This window comes from Barbatula barbatula, assembly GCF_947034865.1.
Source record: "Barbatula barbatula genome assembly, chromosome: 1".
In the NCBI taxonomy this organism is placed as follows: domain Eukaryota; kingdom Metazoa; phylum Chordata; class Actinopteri; order Cypriniformes; family Nemacheilidae; genus Barbatula; species Barbatula barbatula.
In genome coordinates this window covers 5817353-5844801 of record NC_136766.1, presented here as the reverse complement: position 1 = coordinate 5844801, position 27449 = coordinate 5817353, and the positions used below count along the sequence as shown (strand labels likewise).

General features: G+C 38.0%; 1 protein-coding gene and 1 long non-coding RNA gene across 3 annotated transcripts in view; one reads left to right on the top strand and one right to left on the bottom strand.

The window, feature by feature from the left end:
• LOC306890596 overlaps positions 1 to 24344 on the bottom strand; it is a 42450-nt gene extending 18106 nt beyond the window's left edge. Inside the window, exons 1-2 of the long non-coding RNA XR_013786283.1 lie at positions 24282 to 24344; positions 5793 to 5896 (exon numbers count right to left, since the gene is read on the bottom strand). This is a non-coding gene — a long non-coding RNA (uncharacterized lncRNA). The remainder of the gene's footprint in view (positions 1 to 5792; positions 5897 to 24281) is intronic.
• On the top strand, positions 13851 to 24473 carry hnf4b (hepatic nuclear factor 4, beta). 2 transcript variants are annotated; one of them, XM_079450237.1, is made up of 10 exons: positions 13851 to 14461; positions 15903 to 16086; positions 16539 to 16633; positions 17976 to 18079; positions 18800 to 18949; positions 19052 to 19139; positions 19240 to 19392; positions 19852 to 20115; positions 22036 to 22155; positions 22423 to 24473. In XM_079450237.1, the coding sequence occupies exons 1-10, from the start codon at positions 14347 to 14349 to the stop codon at positions 22548 to 22550; spliced, it is 1401 nt and encodes a 466-aa protein (XP_079306363.1). In that variant the 5' UTR covers positions 13851 to 14346; the 3' UTR covers positions 22551 to 24473. The 2 variants fall into 2 exon arrangements, with proteins under 2 accessions (XP_079306363.1, XP_079306364.1); XM_079450238.1 differs by having other exon boundaries at positions 13992 to 14461; positions 15990 to 16086; positions 22423 to 22872.
• The last annotated feature ends 2976 nt before the right edge of the window (positions 24474 to 27449 follow it).

Sequence of the window (27449 nt, the reverse complement as noted above, 5' to 3'; positions counted from 1 at the left end):
ATTTTCATAAGGGACAACAAATAAACTCAGTCTCCCGTAAAAAACACAAGTCGTGACTATGAATAATATATCCATGTTCATTTTATACCGCAGCTTTTCTTTTAACACGTCCACAGAGGACAGTAGGAAAGTTTTGTTCCCTGGTGGAATGCGAGGAGAACAGCAGGACAGCGACGAGGATACATGTAAACCTGTGAGCGTTGACCCGGAACGGTCTTTCCCTGCCCCGCGAGCACAGCAAGGTCCACCAGCAGAAGAATAAACTCTCAGTCCTGTTAGCCGCTCGGCTGCATGGAGTTAATTTTCACCATCTGTTGCCTTCATGCCTCCGCGCTTTCCATTCCTGCCGCACATTCTTCACAAATTCAGTAGCTTCCTTCTTCTACATTTGTAAATGTTGTTGACTGTGGAAGGAGTCCATGTTTACTTTGCGTCCCTGGCCATCTCAAGGACTTGTCTAATCACCAACAGCTGTTCGCTTCATCTGTGCTTTGCTTGGCCCGCGCCTTCAAAAACACAGACTATATTTTCAATGTAAATTATAGATTTGTGACAGACTAAATAAAATGTCAGATTGTTATTGGAAGCAACATGTCTTACTGTAATAAAGATATTTCTTTTTTTTTGACATTTTCTTCGCTGGCGTACATCCAGAACTGGCAGCTTTTAACTTTGTGCACGACTTCAAACAGTGCCAACTGGGTGAACTTTGTTTAACAGGCTGAGAAAAAGAAACATTTCTGCAATTTTACAATTTAGAAAAAGCTTGATTTGCTATTTTAGTAGTGTTTTTACAAATGAGGACTTTGCCAAAGAGAGGATTTACACCACTCTGTCAGGTTTTGCATATTTTGTGCATAAATGTGTCCACAAAGTATAGTTAGGTGGCTAAACACACAAGTGCACACAATGTTTACACATTTAAGGGCTTATTTAATTAAGGCCGTCAAAATAAAAGCACAAGAATGAAAGTTTGTGTTGACATAATATATGTCTGTGTACTGTGCATGTTATTTTTGTATTTCTAATATATAATAATAATTTTCTAATATTCTAATAATATATCTAGGAAATATTTACATGTATTTATTTATATTTACCAATAGTTTGAATTAAATAAATGAATATGCACAGTACAGTACACAGACATATATTATGTAAGTACAAACTTTTATTCTGGATGCGTTAATTAATCGTATGGCATCATATCAAAATGCCATATATGCGATATAGTGTCCGGTGTACAAAAGGTAACAAAAATCTTGGAGCATTCTTGATTGAAACTACCCGACTGTATTAGACCAACAGATTTGTGTCTTTGTTTTTGTTTGCATTTGACTTCTACAGAATGGGTTTAACCTCTCATGTAGAAAGTTTTACAAGCGGGATGGAGTTGAGACGAGAATCAGAAAAAAACGAAGGGAGAGAGAGAGAGGGGGAGAGAGGAAGAGAGAGATAACAAGTAAGAGAGAGATTGAAAAAACGAGAGCAAAACGCATAAAGAGTCGTCTGTTCTTCTTCGTGCCCGAGGACCGTGTCTGCTCTCACCTGCTCTTTTGGCAGCAAGTGGAAAAGCAAATTTTACACAGTCTGGGACACAAATTGGCATTCTGAACCACAGTGATTCCTTGAGTGTAATCTAATTAAAGCACACAGCCGGTGGGGTAACGGGAGAAAAAATATCACTGCATTAAAAAGTTCAATGGATGAAGAGACATAAAAGTGTCTAGCACTTTTCTCCAAAGCCTTCATCAAGTTTGTTATCTGTAACTTCACAGCTCTTACCAGGAATGACAAGCAGTCGATAGTTTACGTCAAGGCTACAAGAAACCAAGCCCACAAAGTCAAGAATATAGAGGATCCTTTAACCTACTGCATTGGGTTTTCTGTAACCATATACCATTTATAGCGCAGCCGGTAAAAACTTCCAACATTATTGAATTGCCTTTAAAAGTCACATAACGTTTTAAACAAGCACACAGAGCTTTGGTTTTCCATCATTTAAGAAAAGGGAAGCACAAAATCATTTTTCCAGTGTTCCTCTATAACTTGATGCAACATCGTGAGTTGAGGGGGATCACTTGAGTTTAGGCTAATCTCTGACATTATCCTCAGAGATCTGAAATATGAGAATAACATGTCTTTTTGAGAGAAGGGATGATGATCTCAGCTAGGTTAAGGTTTCATGTTATCCTACTTAAAACACTTTAGTTCATCCAGCAATAATGTTTACTAGCAGAAATAACAAAAAACACACCAGCCTAGGGACACTTCAACACGACCATGGCATACTGGTATTCAAAGAGTTATAAAAAAAATTGGTAGGGCAAAATATGGAAAAACTCAGCGTAGGTTATCATAGAAAATGGCTTTATTTGACCCAAACGTGGATTGAAACGACTCAGCCTTTATGGTTGAAATGACACATTTTAGATTGATTTAAACCCAATGTTTGAGTTACTCCATATTTCACCAAACCACGGGTTGAAACCCAGCATGAGCGATTAGAAACAATCTGGAAAAAGAATGTGAAAAAATAGATGATAAGGCTTTACGTGAGCATTAAAAGCAAAAGTTCTCAGGAAGAAGCCACACATCCATAAACCAATAACATGAATATTCTCTCACAATTCAGATACAAAATGCTTAGTATATAATCAAATTGTTTTTATATTACCACACTGGAATCATTTAAATTATTATTTTTGGAGCTCCGCCATGTTGGATCCCAAATAAGAGAACATGACGCCATTTTGATATAAAATTACATTTCTGAGGAAAGGAAGTCATATGCATCTGGGATGGCATAAGGGTGGTAAATTGAGAGAATTTTTATATTCGGTTGAATTATTCCATTAAATTAAATCGAACTGGCTAGTGCAATAGAAATAAAACTAAACCAATATCACATTAAAGCTGGGCGAATGAAATAGCAACGTCTCTATAGTATCATCTCTGCTGTCCTTCTGAAACCTTGTATCTCCATATGATTTTAATTATTCCATTATTAATAGTCATTGGTCACCCGTATTGTTTGTCACTGGGTTTTGCAAATATATAACCAATAAAAAGTATTAAAAAGTCCTTGTCAACTTTGAAAACACAGCGATGAAACGCTTAATAAATACAGAGTTTATTATAGATGATGAATAACTACAGATACTGTACATATAGGATTTGAGAATAGGAGGAAGAGTATCATGGCACAAGCGAGATACTGCCAATCTGCTGTCGTTGCAAAGAAGACAAACAGATATCCTATGAGATACGTGTTTCAGTAGCAATACATCACTGCGCCAATTGGCCCTATTACATGCTCAATTAACCTGTTCAAACACATCATCTGTGCCAAATATCTCCGAGCACATGTACACGGATTAACAAAGAAACAACCATTCATGCCGTAAACGCTTTTAAAACACGACATTCCAAAAAACGTTAATTGTGATGGCACAGTGCTCTTAGGTAAGATGCCAAGCATGAACATAAAATGTACATCTTCGATGTGTAGGCAACTTTAAACATATTTATTATGACAATAAACTCAACAAAACCAAAAAAATGGATGAAAGGATATGATGCAATCTAATCAGTCAATATATCAACCTCCCCGTTTCGCATTCTATTAGAAAGCTGATTCTTTACCCTGATCCACATAGGCGGTAATATCCGTACTGTAAGTCTTATGATGGAAAGACTGACATATTAGAGAGGGGGGTAGGCTGCTTAAATTAAGAATATGTCATGCCGCATTCCCAAGGACCCAAATGAGACCAAATGAATCTGAGCTTAGATGTGGCCGCTGGGTTTCCCATTCTCTTAACTTCCCACTCGGCTTTGGGTTTTTTATTAATTTTATTTAATTATCCTAAAAAGCTCTTTTTACGCCGCGCCGCTCCACTCCCCAAGTCTGAGCTATGTAATTTAATAAAGTTCCATTAAAGGGAGGATTTGATTAAAAAATTAAGCTGCCACGATCGCCCCTTCCCCCCACCTCAACTTAGGACGAGATCCAATATTTCACATTACGAATATGTCGAGCAGAAATTATCACCGCAGGACAAATTAATACATTTCACGGGACCTCCACGAGACACGCGTCCCCACGCGAAGGAGATGAATGTAAAGGAAGTTACAGGGAGGGAAAATTAAGTGTGAACCTTTTCCTTTATCTGAGGTGTTCCATCTTTTTTTCCACCTCTTGTCTTTCTCATCATGCCCGTGGTCAGATCTCTATTCATAATTCTTTATATTCCACCTCGTTCCCTACCCGCGGATGACTGACTGAGCTCAAATCAAATAACTCAGGTGGAAGTGGAAGTCTCTTTTTCACCTCTCGGGCGTGCATGACGCCATTGCCCTGCAATTTGAACAAAAGATCCAAGTCCGTGCGTTTCTGGCTTGGCTTTGGAAACTCGTTCCAATTGCTTAATTGTTTATACATAGTGTAGCGACCCTTTGAAATCCCATCCCGGCCAGAACAAGCACGCCGTGTGTACGCACAAAGGCTCTGCTGATAAAGAAAACGTGCAAGCTGTCAATCGTCATTGGCCGTGATTGAGACGGGTGGGGAGGGTTTGGGGGATTTAAACGCGAAAACAGAGCTGGATGCAATGCGCGCACTGCAGTTTAAAGTTAAGTGGCATTTTGGCATTACAGTTTTGGAGGAGAAACATAATATGCGCAATTAATGCCTGAAAATTATAGCCTGGATCTAGTAGTGGTTTGAAGCATAAGTTATTGATTTTGAAATGAAAACCTGCGCTCTTCAAGGTTAAATCCAGTCCACCCTCATTATAGTTCTGTCCTTGAGAGGACCCACATTAGGGGCCGCAGCTAGGAAGAGAGAAGGCCTGCTTTAATGAAGGTGAATTTAATGGGATTTAATGTAGCTGGGGGCAACGGAGCAGCAGAGATAGAGTTTTAACAAAGAGCCGGGGAGCAGGAGTAGAGCCCGGAGAGCAGCCATTTTCCATACGTTTTATTTATTTCACCATTCAGCCAGATGGGATGAAAGCGCGCCGTGTCTTAGTTGTAAGTGGGTCCCGCGAGTCGGCACTTACTCTTTGCTCTAGAGTCAAGCCGGTAAAAAAAAAAGAGCCAGGCTTTTCCATCCCTGTCATCTACACAACCTATTGTACAGATCTATATAACATGATCCCATTTTTAAAAAAAGGATGGAAATCTATTCCACACACCTAACCTCTTCAGCCTGGGCGGAGAACAATGGGACATAACATCCTATGCTGTCCAACATTCTTATGGCAGTCATATTTGGAGAGACGTTCCCAAATTATTCGCCAAGTTTGCGCTTAAATGATTTATGGTGCACTGATGTGAAAGACGCGTAAATTTCGGAATGCTATTCATGTCTTGGCACGTCATCATTTATTTTCATTGTATGAACAAGTTTAATTTTCCTTCCACACTATCCATAGTCATTTCTTTCTTTCTCTCATTCTCTTCTTTTTTTCCTCTCTTTCTCTCTCTATCTTTCCTCCTCTTTCTTAGCAGTTACAGGATGTCACCATAACAGTACCCTATCGTTCAAGAGAGACTACTAGTTCAAGTTCAATCCAAAATTCTGACCTCATTGGACGAGTCGGGCTGCACAATACAGCTCTGAGGTCTCCCTCTCTCTCTCCCTCTCTCCCTCAGCTTCACCCTCCACTTCTCATGTGCTTGATGAAAACAATGTGCGCTCTCTGCAAATAACATTAAACAGCCGTGTCTACAGTAATGCCCCATAAATATGCCTAAATCTTGAAAAGCAAAAATAATTACTTTCATACCTTTTTCTGAGCCCGTTGCACACATTCATTCATCTTCTGTCTTTCCCACCGCACACTCCCCTGCCTCACAAATCAGCTTCAACCGTGAATGCAGCGTTAAGATGCTGTAAAGCACATAAACAACACATTAATTAGAACTGGCAGGGCAATGAATCGCTCATAGGTTTGCGTTAGGTCTCTGTAAAGTTCCATAATAATAACAATACTAATAATAACAGCGGGCTCACCGAGTAACCCATTACACATCACTTGTATTTCACCCGTGCCTGCCAGACGATCTGGTCTAGAAATGAACTACAGTTTATCTCAAACTTATTTCACTCATTTTCACTTCGCAAGAACGTCCCGAGATGAGCACCCCACCCTGTTTATTTTGAATAATAGCCTTTCGCATTTTAATCAGCATACACGTTGATCCATCGCTTTGTGGGGCTTTTATGAATCTCAGAGGGACCGGACAAAACTTTAGAAGAAAACAAGTACTTCATTGCCAAGAGGTCAAACAGGGGGTATATAATTAAAGACATACACCTAGCGCAGCGGTTGGTACGTACGAGGCATAATTAATGTACAGGCATGCGCTTACAAGCCACTGATCCTCTGCCAGGTTAAGCATGTGTGGACGCCAGGCTCCAGCCAAGGGCACTGGCGTAATGATTGAGGGAGCGAAGACATGCTCCGATCTTACCCTTTAAACATCTGCAGAGCAACGGGGAAATCCACATGACACGGAAAACCCTAGCGTCAGGGGTCAAACAATCTTTACGTATGTTGAATTTCAATCCCTGGAAGCAATTCATAACCTTTCCATTGTACCATGACAAATACATTTTAATACGAGTGTCTCACACTTGTAATGTTTTTTATAAAGCATGTTTTCTAAAAACTACTTAAAGCAACAGTAAGTAGTTTTGGTGTATGGTTACCCCATGTGGTTGATAAGCGCAATTGTCTGATACGTGTGTCGTAAATACTGACGCAAAGTTTACCGGTTGTCAGCGATACACGTGAATTTGTTTACAATGCTAACCAGCGTCCCAAGATACGTCGTTTTGAAACTATGTCCACTGATCAGGTAAAGTAACCCGTGTTACCATAAAAAAGTAAAGTAACAGAGCATATTTGTTTGTAAAACGTATGCCGTAAAGCAGGCGATGGGCGGGGCTTGTGAACCTACCAGCGTACCAAAGTTACAAGTGTGATTTCAACCGATAGAGGGCTGCCTAGGTAGCAGCGGCAGTTCAATTCCTCCAGTTAAGAGTTGTCCTAACACAAAAATAATTTGAGAGAGATTATTTTAAAGTCGAAAAACAGATCATTGTTGCTTTAAATATCCAATTTAACTAAAGACTAGTCATGGATTAAGCTAATCCTTGTCCGGGAAACCGCCCCTAAATTTAAATAGCATTAATGCCACCGTGTTACATTGTGGCATTTATATATATTCAAATATGTAAAAATTCTAGTAAATAAAATAGGAAGAGGCCACAGAAAAGCAATTTTTCTGACTAATTGCTGGTATAAAAATGAGAAATACTTTTTCATTTAAAGTAAGATTTTGAACCCTAACTTCCCCCATGCAGACCAAATAACCCCAGCACAAAAACAAAATCAACATTAATTGGAAAAGAAATGAGGAAACCTTGTCAAATCTGGTCATTTTTTTTAAACGCTAAACGACTGTGATCATAATAAAACAAGCCGCATTGTTCGCACATCTGCATTTTCCATTTAATCCTTGACTTTCATTGGAGCTGTCTGTAATCCCTCAAACATGACTAATGGGAAACATTAAGTACAAGTTCAGGAACAAGTGGTTTTAATTAAAAACTCCTTCATAGAGGTTTTGAATGGCTCGAGTTTTTTATAATTCTTCAGAGGATCCAGCATGTGCTTTTTCTTTTATTAGCAGTTATGGACATGCTCGGTCCGCACAAGGTGTTGTGCATTTTCTGCAGAAACTTAAAAGCAAAGCGCTTATATCTAAACCACATTTCTCTTCAACTTTTTTAAGTTCTCGAGAAAAACTTAATAGCGAAGAATGGGGAGAAGCAATGTAAATGATGGTGTAAATGCAGTAAAGATGAGGCAGCACCCATAGAGTGTTTTGTTTTAAACAGCAAAGCAATTTAAAGCATTGGAGGGATACAGAATACAAACTAAAATAAAAAACACTCCATGACTACCGACTGAGGCAATGGTTAGAGATCTCTACTGGAATCTTCATGGGAAACATTTGTGACCTTGTGCTGACAGCGGTGTGTTCCACCCACATGTAGTGAACTGAAGTTTATAAGAGTTAATGAACAGTGCTGCCATAGCGATTTTCAGTACGAGCGTTTGACACTTTGACCTCCAAGAACTTTAAGACAAGGATAGCCTAAAGCATATGGGTGTAATCACGCAAGCACATTTATTCAGATCATGGCCTATCATTTCTCATTTTTGTCACGCCCCCTTTGGAACGAGAAACCCCGAATAATATTATCAGTTGCCATTTAATCCTGTTGAGCAATACACATTATTTACCTCAATTTATTTAGTACAAGATTACTACATTACTACATTTTTCTACATCTCTTTGTACAAAAGCGAGCAATTTTATATAATGGGCCATTCATATTTCATTGGTTAAATTATTAAATCCAATTCTGTCAAAAAAAGGTGATTTTTTAAACTTTTTATTGGTTACATATTTGCTAAAACCAGGGATAAACATATGGGGATTTATGGCAAAACACATATATATAATAGACTTTCAATGGAACAACATAACATTATTGCGCATTGCATGCTTTTGTTGTCTAAACTTTCTGTACACATATACGCAAAAATTAGAGCACGTACAAATCATTTCTGATAACAAGCAAAAGGAATAACGCAAGTAAATAACATAAGATAGCAGGTTAAAAGTATGTCTAGCCAGTGTTATTTTGGATTACCAGTATCTGTACCAGAACAGTTTCTTGGCCAAACTTAGAGGGATGCTCCCCTCACAAATGAAAATTCTGTTATCAGTGACAAACCTGTATACAATTATTTGTTCTGTCGAAGACGAAGAAAGATATTTGGATGAATGTTAGCAATTTTCAGTTCTGCGACATCATCCACTAAAATAGTAAGATATTTTGAGGAATTTAAACAGTTGCGGGGCACCTTTGACTACCATTTAATTTTTCCTACTGTGGTAGTCAATGATGTCCCGTAAGTGACAATTGCTAACATTCTTCTGTATATCTTTCTCTTTGTTCAACAGAGTTATTTATACAGGTAAGAAATAACATGAGGGCGAGTAAATGATGACAGAATTTTGATTTTTGGGTGAGCTATCCCTTTAAATGCGACGAAGTTACACAACATATTCAACAAAACTAAATATACAGTAAAATTCAACTAATTGTTTATTAAAGGGACAATCACCCAAAACATTTTATTCTGTCATCATTTACTCACTTTTTTTCCCAAATCTGTATAAATGTCTTTGTTCTGCTGAACACAAAGGAAGACATGTGTAAGAATGTCAATAACCAAACAGATCTCATCGCATATTTACTGCCATAGTTATAGAAAGGAAAATAAATACTATGGGAGTCAATAGGGGAAAGATCTGTTTGGTCTAACAGAGGTCTGACAGAATTTTCACTTTTGGAATTCCTAAAAATACAATACAAATAGTTATAATATATAATATAATGTATATATTATCAGCCACTACTGCGAAATCAATAAACAAAAAGACCGGCCAGGCGCGTGCATCCGATGAAACCGTATGTAGAGATGCAGAGACGAGGTTTCAGAGAGACATAAGAGACAGTTTAAGTTAAAACAGCTGAAATTGTATTTTGCCTTGTAATAGGATTTGTTCCAAATAAAAACTTGCGTAAAGAAAACGTGATGTGTTTTGTGACAAAGTTCAGCTTATTCTTTATTAGTTGCAGAATAAAAATTATGAAAAGCAAATTGTCTTTGCAGGAGTCCACCCAACAGTTCAACCCAAAAATCATCCGTGGAATTGAGTACAAAAGGAGATGGATGAGGGAGGAGATGAATTAAACCATATTAATGATGTCAAAAAGCACGCTTGAACCCAAATTCTTCCTGAACGAACTGAAGTCATCATTATTTACTGATCTACTCCTCCACCCTTTAAATCAGACACAATAATGAAAAAAACATTGTTTACAGCATCAGAGAACACACAATATGAGGAGAAAACTTCATTGGTTTTCATGTGTATCATCAACAAGCTTTAAAAAATGTATTCTACAGTATCTTTGCCCCTTTAAGAAGATTTATTAAAGACTTTTATCTTTCACATTAAACTCTGAAAACACTGTATATAATAGGTCAAATTATTATTGTCCAAGACAAACAGTATAGTCCCCGACCGTAAACCGTAACACAACATATTAACAATATTAACCAATCAGCATCCAGGATCGAAACTATTCGTTTTATAAAATCACTTTAACGCTCTACTGAAACTCTACCATTTGGGATATCTTATGTTATTTCAGCAAATCTCAAATCTGTACCGTCACTCATCAGATCAATCCACTGATGCATGCAGGTCACGCCATATTGAGCTAGAATCATTTGTGTATTATACTTTTGTCCACCTGGCCTAAATCTTTCCCTTGCGTATTCGCAAAAATGGTGGACAGTACCGAACGATCAGCATGCTCGTCTGCATCAGAAGAAGTCTGGAAAAGCCATCGGTCCGAGCCCATTTTTGGAGCGGATTTTTGGTGCTCTCTGAACCACCTCCTGGATTTGGCCGTGTCCGTGACAGTTCCTCTCCCGGTGAGCTTGCTCCCATGATGAATAGCCACCTTTCTATTCTTTATTGCTCCACTAAATCATACAACTGCCATGTGTTTATAACCCATTTTTTCGGCTTTTTATCCCCCTCATTCTTTGGTATTAAACTACAGATGTCTTTTTTCTAATGAGGAACATGCAGGATGAAGAGCAAACTCAGGCGTTCACTCTTTTTAACATGCGACAAACACGTGAACGTTCACTTTCAAGTTAAGTACAGGTGGAATTTCTGCACTAAGAAATATCAAAGTAAAGTGAGCAGCTTCATTAAAACGTTAGCAAATGGAAATAGAAAAAACATTAAGCCCCTTCAACTTAAAGTCCTCGGAGTAATAAAGTGAATATTTGGAGTGGTTCAATTTTGTTGATAATTCAATTCTACGGACTATAGATTTATGCCTAATGACTATAGTATTATGAATCATCACCTGCGAAGGATAAAGCAATTCACATTTGTGCTCGTATATTCTTATGATCAGACTTTTTCCATTAAAAAAATGCCTAGGTAATGATACAGTGCATTATTTTAGCCGTTGATTTTACTTAATTTACAGAGGACTGTGTAAAATATGTGGCACAGATTTAACACATCTCCAGATACGTCCTGTCGTCTTTGTTTAAAAAAATGTTTTTCAGTTTTTTGCTGTGCGTATTCTAAACACAAAAAACAGCAAATGTGTGGGTTTATATTTCATCCAGGCCTACGTAAACCAAAGTATGCTTTTTCTATTCGGCACGGATCCAAATACAATTTTCACCAATAACTACGACTCCACCAAACAAAGAAAATCTGAAATGCATCTGTTTAGAGTTTTAGATGCCAGCCCGCTAAGAAGCGCCAGAGACATCGTTTATTTATGTTTGGATAATAGCCCTAGCCGCATTACAGGCAAGGTTGTGACAGCGCGGAGGAACAGCAAAGTTCAATCCTGCTGCTCTCCACACTTTACCTTTCCAAACTGCACAAGCGCTGGCTCTGAAATACAGCATCTCACAGCTATCCATCATTCTTCAGTGCACACATGCGGACAGGTAGAGCTGCCTCCGGTGCACCTGTGAGGAGTAAATCCTGCCACACTGACAGAGCCTTACACACACTGTACGCATTCAGATTTAAGACAGGTGAGTCACTTATTTTGAGTCACTTAAGTCGCAGACTAAAGCAATGCAATCTGAACCTTTGGTAACTCCGGGAGACTTTCTTTAATTTCATAGGGGGACATGTTTCATGTTTCTCCATAAAGAGGTGCAGATGGTTTCAAGTCTGCCGCTTCAGAATGTTCCCTCTTCAGAAATCTAGGTATGGCAGTATATGCTGTACTCTGTCTCCCCTTTGTGGTTGTATTTAAAAGCATCTGTAATAAAGAGGGAGACCACAGCTCAGTCCTCAGCTGTGCTGTGCTGTGATTGACAGGGTTTTAATGAGCCATCAGTCATCTTAAGCGTGATCGTGTGTGTTAGTGTGTACTGGGGGAGGTCTGACCTACGGCCCACTGTGACATTTAAGGAAGGACTGAAACTCACAGAGGAAATCCCATTAGAGCAAAGCATGATGGATATTTCTTTTAAAATAGTAATAAGCTGCCTGACATATAATATGTTATAATTTGTAAAAAGTAAAAAGACCACTTTCAGCTTTATCCATTTTTTATTTTTCATTCTATTTTATATGTTTTTCCATATACTGTTTAAGAGAATCATGGCATACGAGTTCAAAAAGATTTTATAGTTTTTTTTTAGTTTTAAACATATTTTAGATTAGCTTTAGTTTTTATATTTTTTGTTTTTATGTTCATTCTGCTAACATTTTAGAAGTTTTGTTAAAGGCTTTTGTCAATTTCCTTTTTTTATGATGCTTTAGAAGATGAATATTTTTTTGTTTTGTTTTGTTTATTATATCATTTAAGTGTCTTAATCTTATTTGAGATTATTTCTGAGGCATCATTCCCAAGTTTTTCCAAAGATGTTATGGGCCAATATTATATCTGATTTCAATAAACAGAAACATTTTCAACGTTTTAATTTAATAGCCAAGTAATAAACGCTGGAGCATCATATTATTCAAAATTCAATATTATTTGTTAGATTTCATATTTTGTTCAATATTTTATTTCTGTGATTGTTCCCAATGACACTTATGGATAGAAGAGAATATACAAAAAGGAAATAAAATATTTTTGAATAAATATCATATTCATAAATCAAGTTATTCTGTGATTGTTCCTAATGACAATATAGGATAGAAGAGAATATTTCAAAATAGAATAAAACATATTTAAATTAAATTATATAACTATGTGATTGTACCTTAGGACATATTGGATAGAAGATAATTTTAAAGCACAAAAGGACAAGAACCGATTTGGCTTTTCCTCTTTGCACAAACCTGACCACCACACTATTCAAATGGTATTACCTATAAACATAAAAACCATCCCTAGCAAGATTTGATAAACAGCTGTGTAATACTACAGCAGAACTGCTGAACACTGTTAGTTTGTTACAGATAAATTGATTCGAAAATCTATAACACTCTGTGTTGATAGCTAACTGTGAAACAGTGAAAGAGCTCCCCATGATCTCATTGTAACACACGAAATTCAAACTGAAGGCAAAGAATGTAACGCAATACCACGTTATCGCAGTACCTTTGATCAATTGCACCGTTGACCTGATAGCAAACATACCAAAAGGGCAAAGTTTAAAATAAACGCTACTGACTGTTCCTTTGAAGACAAAAATATGGAGAATCCGCCACCAAAAAAACACCAGACGGTATATCGGAGTTATTAAACACACTACTGTATCTCTGGGCTAGTGTGCTGTCACGGACACAAGGCCTTAAAGGGATAGTTCACCCCAAAATGTAATTTCTTTCATCATTTCTTCACCCTCAAGTTGTTTCAAACCAGTAGAAAGTACTTTGTTCTGGTGAACACAATGGAAGATATTTTGAACAATGTTAGCAATTTTCAGATCTGGGAAGTCATGGTCTACCATAGTAGGAACAATTCCAGAACGGTTTGCTTGAATAACAAAACAAAGAAATAAAGACTGACACAATTATATGAAAGGCACCTTTAAATTGATTTATTTTAGTAATAGAAGTGTACTGTTTCTATATTAAAACATTGCATCCCGACCTGCCTGACACAACAAGACTGGCTCGACCAATAGGGTTTGACACACGACTGGCCAATGGTGAAAGTGTTTGGTGCAAAACGTTTTAAAAACAGTCATTTTATCCCAAACAGCTCATTCATTAAGCCTTTCGCTTTATGTTGCAAACTGTTAAAAAGTACGATAAAGGTTAAACGAAATTTCCCACAGAAGAGTAAGTCATGTTTACTTGTTTTAAAACCCACCCCTTTATGATTCACTCTACAAAGATAAGAGACAACTCAACACACAAGCTCCTGGCAAAATCTCAGTCTCTCTCACACTCTTCATCTTCAATCTTGGACATTTAGCATCATAAGAAAATCAAAGCGGTTTAGTCACTTCGTCCGGGGAATTTGCGACGTGGGGCGGGCGACTGAACGGAAGGTCTCGAGAAGAACATCTACGCGGTTGATGTTGAAATTCAAACATTTGACGTCTGTTTAAAAAGATCTACAGTAACAGCACACCGAAATGTGAAAGCAGAATTGTTTACCAGCTCAGACTTAATCCGTCACTAAGTTGTTTCTCAGGTACGGTAAAGCAGTAGGCCAAATCCGAACCTTCGACTACCATGAAGATCTCAGGAGCTTCGCTGGACCTGAGCGCAACAGAATATGGAGTATCCCTGGACCCTACGTTCACCATGCTGGAGTTTGACGGTCTCCGTGTTCTCCCTGTACAAACAGGTACGTGTGACCTCTGCTCTAATGACATGCGGCACAATTCCTGACACAACATGATCTTGTCTCGACTCTCTTTGTACCTAATGGATTAAACTTCACGGATGTGAAAAACAAGCACCGATGTTTAAAGCTGGCCTGAGAACAACCGGCATGTCTTCAACCTATAGACGTAAAGAATTGAGATGCAAGACAAGCATGCCTTTAACCGCTTTAATGGTTAAAAGCTTCGGACCATTTTGAAATGACATCTCAATGACACGAGGCCCTATGCCATGAGATGCCGCTACTTCAATTACTATCCGGCCATATGAGAAGTTTTCAAAAGGCTACACTTAAACCACTTCTAGCTTTCCATTATAATCTCATTTTCTCTACTCATTAGAAGCTCTGCTGAATCAGATGTACTGGATCCATCTTACCAAAGCATACATGCGTAGGTGGCAGTAGCATTGTAGACTCTTAATATAATATAACTGGCCTTTGAAACTGGAGGCGCTCTGTATGTAAGAGTCTATTAGCTCTCGGAGCGGGTTTAAAGCGCTGAGTGGATTATTTGCATGCATTAAGCTCGATTCCTTCAGGTTTAGATGGTAACACGCTCACCGGAGTGGGATGCAAAGCGGCCGCAATCAGATTCTGAGCGCAATTTAATGCAACACATGAGGAAATTGAATTAAAATTTAGCTAGCGCTGCAAAATTAGCTGGGATTCGGCCGTCGACTCCCGTCTTTTCACTGACCGCTTTAATGAAATGAAGTTTCTTCTTTCATAAAAATTAATAAATGGAGACACTGACTCTTGGACTCATAACCCACCGGGTGGTTGGACACATTTTCTTCAGTTGCATTAGTATTGCGAGTCTTTTCGTCTAGAAAGACACCGAGATGAACAGCATGCAGGATAGATAAACATTTTTCAGGGATTGTGTTTGCATGGTTCATTTGTTTTAGATTGAAAGCAGACGTGTCTCTCAGTGATGATTACTAATAATATAGTTGCTACTGTAGTTGTGTTTATCTAGTGCTACAATCAGACCAGTGGACACATTTACTTCTTCACTTTAAAGAGATTGTAGGCATGGAGTGTTACACATAGCAAATAAGGGAAACTTACAGCATATGGAGACAAGAAATTATAGTATCTGTTAAAAAAGTTAAGTAACACCTTCAAACACGGTCCCATTTGTTGACATTTGTTAAATAGTAACCCTCGAGTTGTTCCAAATCTGTGTACATTTCTTTGGTCTGAGACCATACAAAATATATTTGGAAGAATGCTTGTAACCAAATAGTTCTTGACCATAGTAGGAACCATTACAATGGTGTTGAAGAGACGATTTTGTTCCCCAGAAAATCATCATGGAAAGTGCCACATATACAAATTCACATTTTACCATCTGTAATAAGATGCTACAGACTATGTTGTACACTCTTTTCCATTTAAGAGTCACTCATACCCATCCCAATGCCCGCATCAGTACCAACCCTCGGTCTGCAGCATAACAGTGTGAATCTCTGTGCCATCTGCGCAGACAGGGCGACGGGGAAACACTACGGTGCGTCCAGCTGCGATGGATGCAAGGGCTTCTTCAGAAGAAGCGTACGCAAAAATCACGCCTACACATGCAGGTGAGAAAACACACACATAAATCATTTTTAATTTGCCAATATGGTTTTGACGAAGGGGGAAATACAATTAGACATATATACGTTCTTAGATACTCTTGGGTTTCATGATATTTATCTATACAAGCCCACCGAAGGCTAATTCGGGTCACGCTGGATGTAACCATCCAGAGGAGTGAGTCAGAACATCACAGCTGATTTCACAGCTCAGTCTATACAACGGAAATTTTATTTCACAGATCCACAGGAACTGACTGTTACACGTATTGTCTTCGTGGCAAGACCCCATCTATTAATGGTCACAGACGCTTGTGTCCTGAAACAATCTGTGATCTGTGACCACCTTCATCAGAAACTGTATGAGTGTGACATGAAGTGTTCAATTGGATTGTTTCTCTCTCTCTGCAAATGTGAGAATTATAGCATACAATGTGTGCCCGCGTGCGTGTGTACAGGTTCAGCAGGCAGTGTGTTGTGGACAAAGACAAAAGGAATCAATGTAGATACTGCAGACTTCGAAAGTGCTTCAGAGCTGGCATGAGAAAAGAAGGTACATTTTTACCAAAGTTTTCGAAAAAGCCTTGACTACACGCAAAAAACTAATTATAGCTTCATCATTTTACTCACGAATGCCTGTATCGTGAGATTGGCCCCCCCTTTGAGATTGAAAAACTGGATGGCAAATGGTGTAAGACTACACACTAAAATAAAACGTACATTGACACAGCTATAAGACATCTTGTGCTCTTAAAGATGCCAATTTTGAAACTGAGAGTTAGAAAATCAATCCCTCAAAACAAACAAAAACATTTAAATCAATTTCAGGTTTTTTGGATAATAAGATATGAGGTTAACTTTGCCTGTTTATTCTTATAAAATCACTGAATGTTGCTCAAGCAAGCTTAAGGAAAACTGAAAAACAGTCGTGAGTCATGAACTGCTCATTCTTCTATACAAGACTCGTAAAAGCTCAAAATGAGGTGTGATGGCAAAAAAAGTACACTAAATTGCCATTGGAAGCCTGCACACCCCAACAATAAAAGGGAAAGACATCAAACGCAACATCAGTATATCAGGCGACCTTCTCTTTCATTGTTTGAGTTTGCGGACTTCTTTCTGTATCCATGTTTAGACCTATTGGTAGTTTGGTCATCAGAAGGGATAAACCCAGATAGTATTTATTAAATTCCTACTGGCTGTTGTATGAGCTGTAAAACAGCAGGACAGCGACCCAAAACGCCGAACTGTCACGGAATAAGATTCATCATTAACCATCAATAAAGCAGCTATCAGGAAATATGTAACAAAGATGCCAATCCTGCCCTTATTTCAGGGTTAAATTCAATGTATTTGCCATAAATGAAGTCATCTTTATGCATAGAAACTGATTACATATAGACAATTATTTTTAAAGTGGCTTTTATTAAATATACTTCCTATGAAAAAGTTTACATACGCATCACCAACCATTACTATGAATGTTAATGTCCGATTACAAACTTATGTTTTCATATTGCGAAAATGTGCAATGATACCATCATGTATTCTACTTGTATTTCTATTCTGTATTCTGACTAAATGCATGTAAAGCTGCTTTGCGACAATGCAGATGATAAAATTACAATTATAAATAATCAAATGTACTGCATTTATAAATAAAAATAGATAGAAAATAAATATTAAAACAAAAATTTTATTATAGAACTAAAATTCATTTTTAGATGAGACATAAATATCTTGACGCAAATGATGCAATGTGAACAACATGGGATGGAGAATGCGTAATATCTCAAACACCACACCAGCTCAGATGTTCACTGCCTTTTATATAGAAACCCATCAGGTAAACTGAAGCGGTCAAAGATTCACTGACATTTCCTTTCGTCTTACAGCAGTGCAGAATGAGCGAGACCGTATAAGCAGTCGTAGGGAAGGCCAAGGAGTGGGGACCCTCACCATCGATGTGTTAATGCAGGCTGAGGCCTGCACACATCAGGTAAACTTACTTTCATCATCCACTGTTCATACCTTTTAGATAATACTTTTAATTGTTTGCTCAAGTCATTTTAATTTCTTTAGAGCTATAAGGCGCCAGAAGCTGTACTAGACTGTGAATACAGTCAAGCTTGAAGGGTGTTGTTAGACACTTTAAAAAAGCATCAATTATTCAAGTTAGTAAAAATTATTAATAAACATATAGTCCCTGACATGTAAAAATGACATGCTTCAAAACCACAAACAAAAATGATAAGTTATTAATCATACCAATAGTGGGTCACTGAAAAAGTGTTAAATAAGCAAACATTTGACAAGCAACATCCTGGACTGGAACTAATGATTTAAAGTCTATTTTCAAGTCTGATTAAATAAGTTAATAAACATTTGTGCCAGAAAGGTATCAATCAAACTGACACGCATCCAAATGACATGCATACTGTGTGTAATATGCAAGAATAAACAGATTGACAGATGAGCCAGAAAACAGACAGATTTCCACAAGCGTTCTACTTTATTCCCAATTTAGATGCTCCTTTCAGTGCAGTAACATCCATGAACAACAAATCAGCTTAGATGTGTAAATAAGTGCTAGCCATAGAAAGCCCTTTACCGCTGCCACATCTTTTCAACTAACCGCTAATACCAGCCTTTAAACCTTTGATATAATAGCCTATTTATAACAGTCCTATAATGTCATAATCAGTCATTGTTTTCTCAGCATCCGTCTCTTAACCCTATGAGGGACATCAACGCTAAGAAGATAGCCAGCGTAGGAGACGTGTGTGAATCTATGAAAGAGCAGCTCCTCCTCCTAGTGGAATGGGCGAAGCGCATCCCTGAATTCTGTGTGCTTTCAGTGGATGACAGGGTAGGTCTACACCTGAACTTGGACTTGTTTGATCATTTGATTTTCTGTTTGATGTGGGCAATAAGAGCCTCACGCTGTCCGTCTGCTCATATCTGTGCACAGGTGGCACTGTTAAGAGCTCACTCAGCAGAGCACCTCATCTTAGGGGTCACACGACGTTCGCTGCCCTACAATGACATCATTCTGCTTGGTAAAGAAATACAGTGAAATATCAAACCTCTTTTAAATCTATATAGACAAATGAAGCTATAAAAAAAATCAAGATCTGACCGTATGTTGTATTTTTGCAGGAAATGACTTCATCATTCCTGTAGGAGGCATCGAGCAGGAGATGTCTAAACTAGCGACTCGTGTCTTGGAGGAGCTGGTGAGACCTCTGAAAGAGCTAGACATCACAGACACTGAATTTGTCTGCCTCAAAACCATCGTGTTCTTTTCTCCGGGTGAGTCAGGGATCATCGAGACCCGGTCTCGGTGGTTCACCCCTGGCACAACACGCCATCTGTGCCAGGTGCTCTTCTACTTGTTCTTGGCACGATTTGGTTGTACGGTCTTTAATTTCATGCTGTCTTATGGGGATCTATTAATATCTGGAAAACAGTGGTAGACTTTACTGCTTGTTGGCCTCATGTCTTGATTATAACACCGGGGCCAGGTCGGTCAGTGAGACCAGACATCTGCCCAACGAGTGTAAATGTCTGTCTGAGATTGCAGCTTGGACAAATATACATTCCTCGCAGACAACCGTACACAAAAAACGCAAAGACACACGAACAAACCTGTGACCCTTCCACACGTTATATGACCAACGTTATCTTAGATAAATGTGAGACAGTAAATCCCTCCACAAGCACAGTTTTCTTTTTTTATGGCTATGCCACTGAACCCTCTCTATGTTTTAGATTGTCCAGGACTGCAGCGCGCCCAGGCGGTGCGCCACTTGCGATTTCAGGCCCAGCTGCTCCTGGATGAGGCCACGAGCGAGCAGCGAGGGCGGTTCGGAGAGCTTCTGTTGTTGCTGACCACTCTTCAGAGTGTGGCCTGGCAGATGGTGGAACACCTGCAGCTAATGCGTCTGCTGGGCAAAGCCAACGTGGACAGCCTGCTTATGGAGATGCTACTTGGAGAGGAGGCAACCAGAGGATCGGAATCACTGCATGTCTCAGGTACAAAGATCTGCCACGGCCAAATCCTCTTAAATTTGTTTCGGTCCCATAACCCAGGCACAATGACACTCATGGCGCATTTCCAACGCGGGATCTTTCCCCCGGAACTTAGGCGCAGTACTCTGTGTGTTTCCACCGCAGGAACTGGGATCAAAACAAAGTTCTGGGTAAAGATTTCCCCCAAAAAGTCCCTGCTTGTGAGGTCGTACTTTTCCAGAGTTCCAGAAGATTCGGGTGTGGGCCTCTGTGGTCGAATATGCTGAATGGTTGAGTTCATGATTTTATCATGTTCCGGTAAAAACAAGCCACTATTTTAAAGTGTTTGTTGCGGTGCGTGTAGTTTCAACTGTTTGAAATGGATAAAATATTGAGTCGGCTATACAAGCTGGGCATTGTCGCACAGAAAAATTACGAGTGTCCGTCGCTTTATGTGATGTCATTGTTGTTGACATTACCGCCCCCTTCTGGACTCGGAGGAGCCGCCACATGCAGTCCTACGTCACGGGACTGATTGCCTAATCTTCATGGCACATAAGGGCGCTATAAAACGCAGACAGCAACTGATCTGGGGAGAAATAGGTTCCTGGGAAAAAAGATCCTGGGACACATTTTTCCAGGTAATTTCGGTGGAAATTTGCCATTAGTTTAGTGTACGTAAAGTGCTCTATTTTCACACATTACGTTTGTACTTAATATACAGGCGCTGAAAAAGAGAACATTCCCAACATTCATTTAATCAGCATTTCTAGATCTATTGTGGTCATTTCAGTGCTGTGTCTGTTGAATTTGACCAAAATCAAATCTAAGGAAAGACAAAGTCATCCAACAGCAATGTGAAAGACTGACAGAATCATTAAAACTGTGATAAAAATCCAGGTTATGAAATACAAATATTATTTAACTTTTTCTAAATACACGTTAAAAATGTTTAGAAATGTTGAAACTTAGTCCATCAAAGTGACAAGTAAATATTTGTGCTCAAAATCATCTCAACAATGTCACTGGATTCACAATATAACCATGAAGGGAAATACAAATTAAAATGTATAAAAAAAACCATCTAATTTAAATAACGGATGAATTCCCAAACCAAATTTCAGAAACATTTTTGCAGTAGCTATAGAATTTTATACTTATAACTTTGTATTCGCACCTATTGTATTATTGCTCCTGTATGACATATCGCTTATTGCTCCCTGAATTCTTTGTAAGTTGCTTTGGATAAAAGCGTCTGCTAAATGACTAAATGTAAATGTAAAGAATGCATGAAATAGCACGTCACCGATCTTTAAAAACACGAAATCTAAAAATGTAAAACATTATATATGTTAATGCTGTTCTGCATAATAGTTCAATCCTAGTTCTGCAATAAAGCCTACCTGTCTTCATTTTTTTGCATCATTAAATTAAGTGCCACAATATACCTTGACACCCCTAGTGCATATCAGACATATCAATGTCTGTAACAAAGGCACCATTAACAAGCTACGCGAGGAGCCACATTACTTTTCTGTACTTCAAAAGCAAATCATTCATCATAAATCATTATTTCTCCCATTAACTTCCAAGACGAACCTCCTGAGCTATAAAAGAGCCATCTGTGAGCAATATTTTGGGTTGCAATACGGCTGATTAAGGGTCAGTATGTGCAGTGGTGGTCCTGAACCTCATGTAGAATCAGACTTTCGACAGTATAAACTTTAGTAAACTCAGATCTGGTTAAGATTCCACAAGAGATCTCAGTCCAGAGTCCGTCAGTCTAAGCTCTCAGGTTTAAGATAAGACTCAACATCCGTCCTTTGAGTTAAGTCTCTCTCTCTCTCTCTGACGTTCCTGCAGTTAAAGTCTGAACTGAACTGTTGAAAGTGGAATAAAGGTATTAACAAGTGTGTGTGTTTATCTCTTTCTTCCTCCCTGTAGACTCAAATCCCGAGCCACTTATATTCACCACACCAACAGAGCCGGTTCTCACCAGAGAGATGCTGCCAGAGCATACCACAATGCCTAACTTCACCTCAGTCATCCTCCCAGTACCCTCCTGTGAGTATCCAGAGCTAACGTAGCCAAGCTGTCAGTTTAAAGGAACAGCGTTTGAGCTTTGTTGTGTTGATAATGCTCACTTTGTTGAGCAATGGAAAGGTCATGGGTTCAATCTGACAGATCACGCATAAAGCGCTGATAAAATGTATAGATTGAATGCACTGTCTGTAAGTCACACTGGATAAAAGCATCTGTCAAATGCATTATGTAAATGTACAAAGTTTAAAATACTTTTTAGTATTTATGTGGCTATTTTGACCCCAACAGCTCTGCACGAAGAGTCCTTGCTACCCACACATGCTGTGCCTGAGGTCTTCACACATGGACAACCGGCAGACATGCCAATAGAAATGACCAACAGTCTCGCCATCCCAACTGTCCACACATGCCTTTAACCACAGTTACTGAACAGTGACAGTCCCATACACGTACTAGAAAATGTCCTACGGAATATTGTAAACCCAACACACTCACTTACACTGATTTACACATGCAGACAGACACTAAAAATAGGAAAGCCACTGTTATGCACACAATAGAAATATGCATCATGAAAGGGTTATAATTCAACATCTGATGACTTTAAAACGTTTTCAACATTGCAATCAATCTAAAGAAGGTTGTGCCATGCCCTAACAGTGTGAATATTTTACAGCGAGTGAAAAGTTAAAAGAAAATAAAGTTTTTACGCAATATAAAATACTTCCTAATGAGATCACTGGTTGATGATTGTCTAATTTATTGGACATCCAAATACAACACATATCAGGGGTTCATGGTTCAATCTGATACCACGTCACATGAGGGACGGTTAGACTATACGTTCACTGTCTGATTTCATCACTTTTTAAAATATCACTGAGGAATGTAATATAGTGCACCATATACAATTGATCTCACTCCAAAAAACAGTAAACAGAGGAATATCATCAATATTCACTTATATTTAACATTAATATATATATATGTTCTTCCGAAATCAAAATTTGGTTTATGCTAATATTTTCTTAATCCTATAGGATAAATAGCATTTTCAAAAAGGCTCAACCGTTCACGCAAACAAACACCAGAGGGCGCCAGACGCCTACCGACGCCTTATTCAGACGCCTATGCTTCCCTCTTCATGGGGCAACGCAATAAATGCAATGAAATGCTTTTACTTTATACGATCGAAGACATTAATTCTTGTCTGGCGTGTATTTACACCATACAAATAAGTAAAAAAGAATTTGTTCAGTTTGTAAAGGCTACGAGCAACCCACTTTAGCAAGAAATATGAGCATTTAAATTGATGTTTTAAATTGAACAATTCAAGCTAAAGCGCGACGCTCGTCACATGATTGTCACTGTCTACAGCCGTCCAATTACAGTTATTGAGAGGCGGGGCAAATACCACACCGACCAATCGACATGCTTATTGCACGTACCCAAGATCGTAACTTTGGAGAAGTTCATATAGTTTGCTAACATTGATAGCGCTAAGGTCACATCCAGAAAACAATCAAATACTAGTAACACGCATTACTACCTCCATATTCTGTATCATAGCAACCTGAAAAAACATTTTGGGCACACGTCATGTACAATTAACACCCGTAATGGTTCTGCCCGACTCATCTGAACAGCACAGAGAGCGGGAGTCAGGCCATACATTAATACAGTAATGGAAGAAAAAACAGTTGCAACCTTGGCAACAGTAGCCACAGCGATATCTGTCCAAATAACTAAAAACAGAGTGTTAACTCGTATTCAACACTGTCTCTCGAGCTCCTATAAGGCAAAACAATGATTTCACGAAGCCATACACGTGTACAACGCGTAACTAGCGAACTATATGCTCTAATTAAATTGCGTCACGTTCAAACTATTTAATGTCCTTATATAAAGTCAAAGACAACACGCTATTACATTGTATTATTACATTTTAATGAATGTAGGCGTTAATATGAAAAATCCCAATCCTATCGAGTTTTACGTGCAGTAGACCACAGGTGCGATATCAAAAGATTACTTATGCTTATTAAATTACTGAGTTGTATACAATGTGTGTCCACTAAGTTCGTATATATTCATTCTTGGCGAAAGAATATAGAGAATATAGATGCTGAAACAGACATTTTGCTTACTTCAAGTGACTGGTGGCGACAGGCCGGAAGTGCGTCATTGGTAGAGCACATGGGTGGAGTTCTATATGGGGAGGCTCTGCAGTTCGCTTATATTTAATTTGCGCGGAATAGTTTTTTTTAACTTCATTTAATTTATCATCAACGTTTGCATATGTTTTCTGTTGTGAATAAATATGAAAATAAACTTGAATTAAAATAATGATATTATTTGAGGCCTAAATAGACCTTCTCAGATTTGCTAATTATTTAGCAATTTTACATCTCACCACGATCAGCATGAATAGGCTATAATAATAATTTGTAAAGTTTATATAGCGCTTTTCTGGGCACACAAGGCGCTTTTTTACATTGAAGTGGGGATCTCCTCAACCATCACCATGTGCAACATCCACCTGGATGATGCGACGGCAGCCATATTGCACCAGAACGCCCACCACACACCAGCTAATTGGTGGAGAGGAGACAAAAAGGAGTTAAAAAGCCAATCGGTACATATGGGGACGATTAGGAGGCCATGATGTACTGTTTACAGGCGAATGGGCGAATTTTGGCAAGTATGCCAGGGTTAAACCCCACTCTTATTCGAAGGACATCCAATAAAGAGCACAAATTATTTCTAGCTCTAGAAATAATTTGGTTTGAAGATCTTCAATATCAGGCCTGTCAATGCAGCAATGAATGTCAAGCATCCAAACCACACCGTTTAACTTAGGCTATATATGCGTTTCTTAAAAAGGCCTATCCAAATCATTGTGTTATTGTGTGCCCTAGCATACTTGAGTACAATAATGGAATAAAATAGTTTATCTTTTATTGTCTATGTTTATTTAGTGTTTTTCTAAGAATAAACCACAGCTTTGATTCAAGGAAATAGAGATATTTCTCTTCATCAGTGCAGCTGACTCTTGCTGAAAACCTTTTCAACTTTCTCCAAGAACCGCACACCTGGCAGCTTTTCACCCTTTCTCTGTGCACTGCTCTGGGCTTTTCCATGCTGCTTTAGTCTGTATTTGCTGTCATCGGAAAAATTATAAAATAAATGACAAACCACAAAGTCCACATTAGCACAAACCGGGTCTTTCAGAGAGCCCCTCGCACTTATTGACCCAAAGGCGGGCATCTGTAAGACCTGTGAGGTTGCTTCTTATGAGTCAGTGACATTATTACTTTTAATATCACAAGGATATTAAAATGTTAATGAACAGGTCTTGAAATAAGTACAAAACAGCTACGTTACTTAATTTTGTCCAAAACGACTTACAACTGGTACAAGGTAAAAGAAGAAAACTAATTATTTACTCGTGTGTTCATTGTTTTAGCAAACAAAGGTTAATTGAAAAAAAAATCTGATTGACATGTGAAAAAGCCCTGTAATAATATAGAATTTTTCTCTATCGTAATTTCAAAGAAATTAGGGAGGCTGACTAGACAGCTTCCCCTTTTTCTCAATTTCCTGTTTTCACAAAATTCCCATATCACACTGGCCATGTGTCTCATATCTCTTCAAGAAAAAACTTATACTGGATGAACTAAAGGCCACGAATCAACCAGACATTAGTTAGTCGCTCAATAAAATAAAATAAATTAATTAAACGTGATTAAAAAGGTTCAAATTTTAAAATACTTAAAACGATGTTCTGCCTCATGTAAATATCTTTGGGATTGTACATTTACAGTATATTTTAATACATTTTTACACAGTATCTGAATGGGATGTGCTTGGGCGTTTCAAACCAACTGTGTAATTTAAGTGACATAACTCATTTACTGTATGTGAATTCTGAGTTTACTGTATATTAAACCAATTTCAGTCAGTTCCTATTCCAGTACAGTAGCTGAAAGGTGCAGATATATTTATATGTGCAGATGTTTCAGGGGGACTAAAGGGCAAAAGACAAATAAATATCTTGTTTCAGTAGTGCCAAAAAATACTGATTCTTAATCAAAATGGAGATCAAAAGCAAACGTGATCGGGGAAAACTTTGGACACACGATCCATCTTCGGCTTGTGTACATCTTCAGGTCTCATTCAGTACTTATCTGGATTGAGCCTGTCCTGACTTTTCCATCTGGCTCACAGCGTGTAGATAACATTTTAAAGCCAAAGAATGTTGGAGATTAGATTAGAAACAGACTATTTTTCTCATTTTTTAAATAAAATGGGTAAAACCTGTTGTGGCTAATAAAGCATATATTCTGGGTGTTTGTTATACAGCATGTCTTGGTTTTATATTAAGCACTTCAAGTCAAGTCAAGTCAGCTGTATTTATATGGCACTTTTTACAGGAAAACATTGACTATAAGCAACATATATAAACATATAAGGTTATACAAGTCAAAACAGGTATTTCAGGTATTTTCAACCCAGAAATCTTTTTTAATTTAGAAAATAAATGGTATGTAAATGTTACCTTTCATAGAAAATTCGAACAGAAAGCAATGTTCACCTTTGAATCTATTGACCTTGAAAGAAAAATTGTTGCATAATAACGCAAGTTTATCTTAAGACTTTCTTATCTAAATGAATTGTTGATTCATAATAAATTTGGCATCACCCCTCCAATCTTTGGTTTGCTTTCATACTAAATCAGTCATATTCTTTAGAAAGGCCTGTTTGTTCTGCGTGAATGGATGACCATGAGATCATTAATATGTTTAACAATATAAAAAACGTAAAATATAAAAGATTTATCAAGTAGAAGCTTGTGCCTTTAAACGCCTGAAAACGCATCTCTTCTGTCAACACGTCACTGATTGATTTATCCTAATTCTTTTCCCTTTCCTTCTTATTCAATAATAATAATAATAACTAACCTCACTTTTCTTAGCTTTGTATAATGTGCTTGGCTTTAATGGACTAGTTTTTGATGCACTTATGTATTTTGTTGCCTATGTTGTTATAATTGCTTCCAAAAGCGTCTGCTAAATGACTAAATGTAAATGTATAGTTTAATATTCACAATTTCGATTGGTTTTTGAAGTTATATTATTTTTCTTTCTTTATTTATATACAATTTCTCTTGGTGTCACATGCTGAAAGAACCTCAGTCATTCTATACATTGACAGCCAAATCAGATTTCAACTTAATAGACCCATAAATAGTGTTTAGCTTCCATATAGAAGTGAGTACATAAAAACAATTTCCCAAAAGTTAAAACAACACATGA

What these genes read in the sequence shown, in the direction of transcription:
- hnf4b (XM_079450237.1), top strand. Translation starts at nt 14,347, where the DNA reads ATGAAGATCTCAGGAGCTTCGCTGGACCTGAGCGCAACAGAATATGGA. An exon ending in TGTTCTCCCTGTACAAACAG is followed by an intron (nt 14,462 to 15,902) that starts GTACGTGTGACC and finishes TTTCCATTTAAG; the next exon opens with AGTCACTCATACCCATCCCA. An exon ending in AGCTGGCATGAGAAAAGAAG is followed by an intron (nt 16,634 to 17,975) that starts GTACATTTTTAC and finishes TTCGTCTTACAG; the next exon opens with CAGTGCAGAATGAGCGAGAC.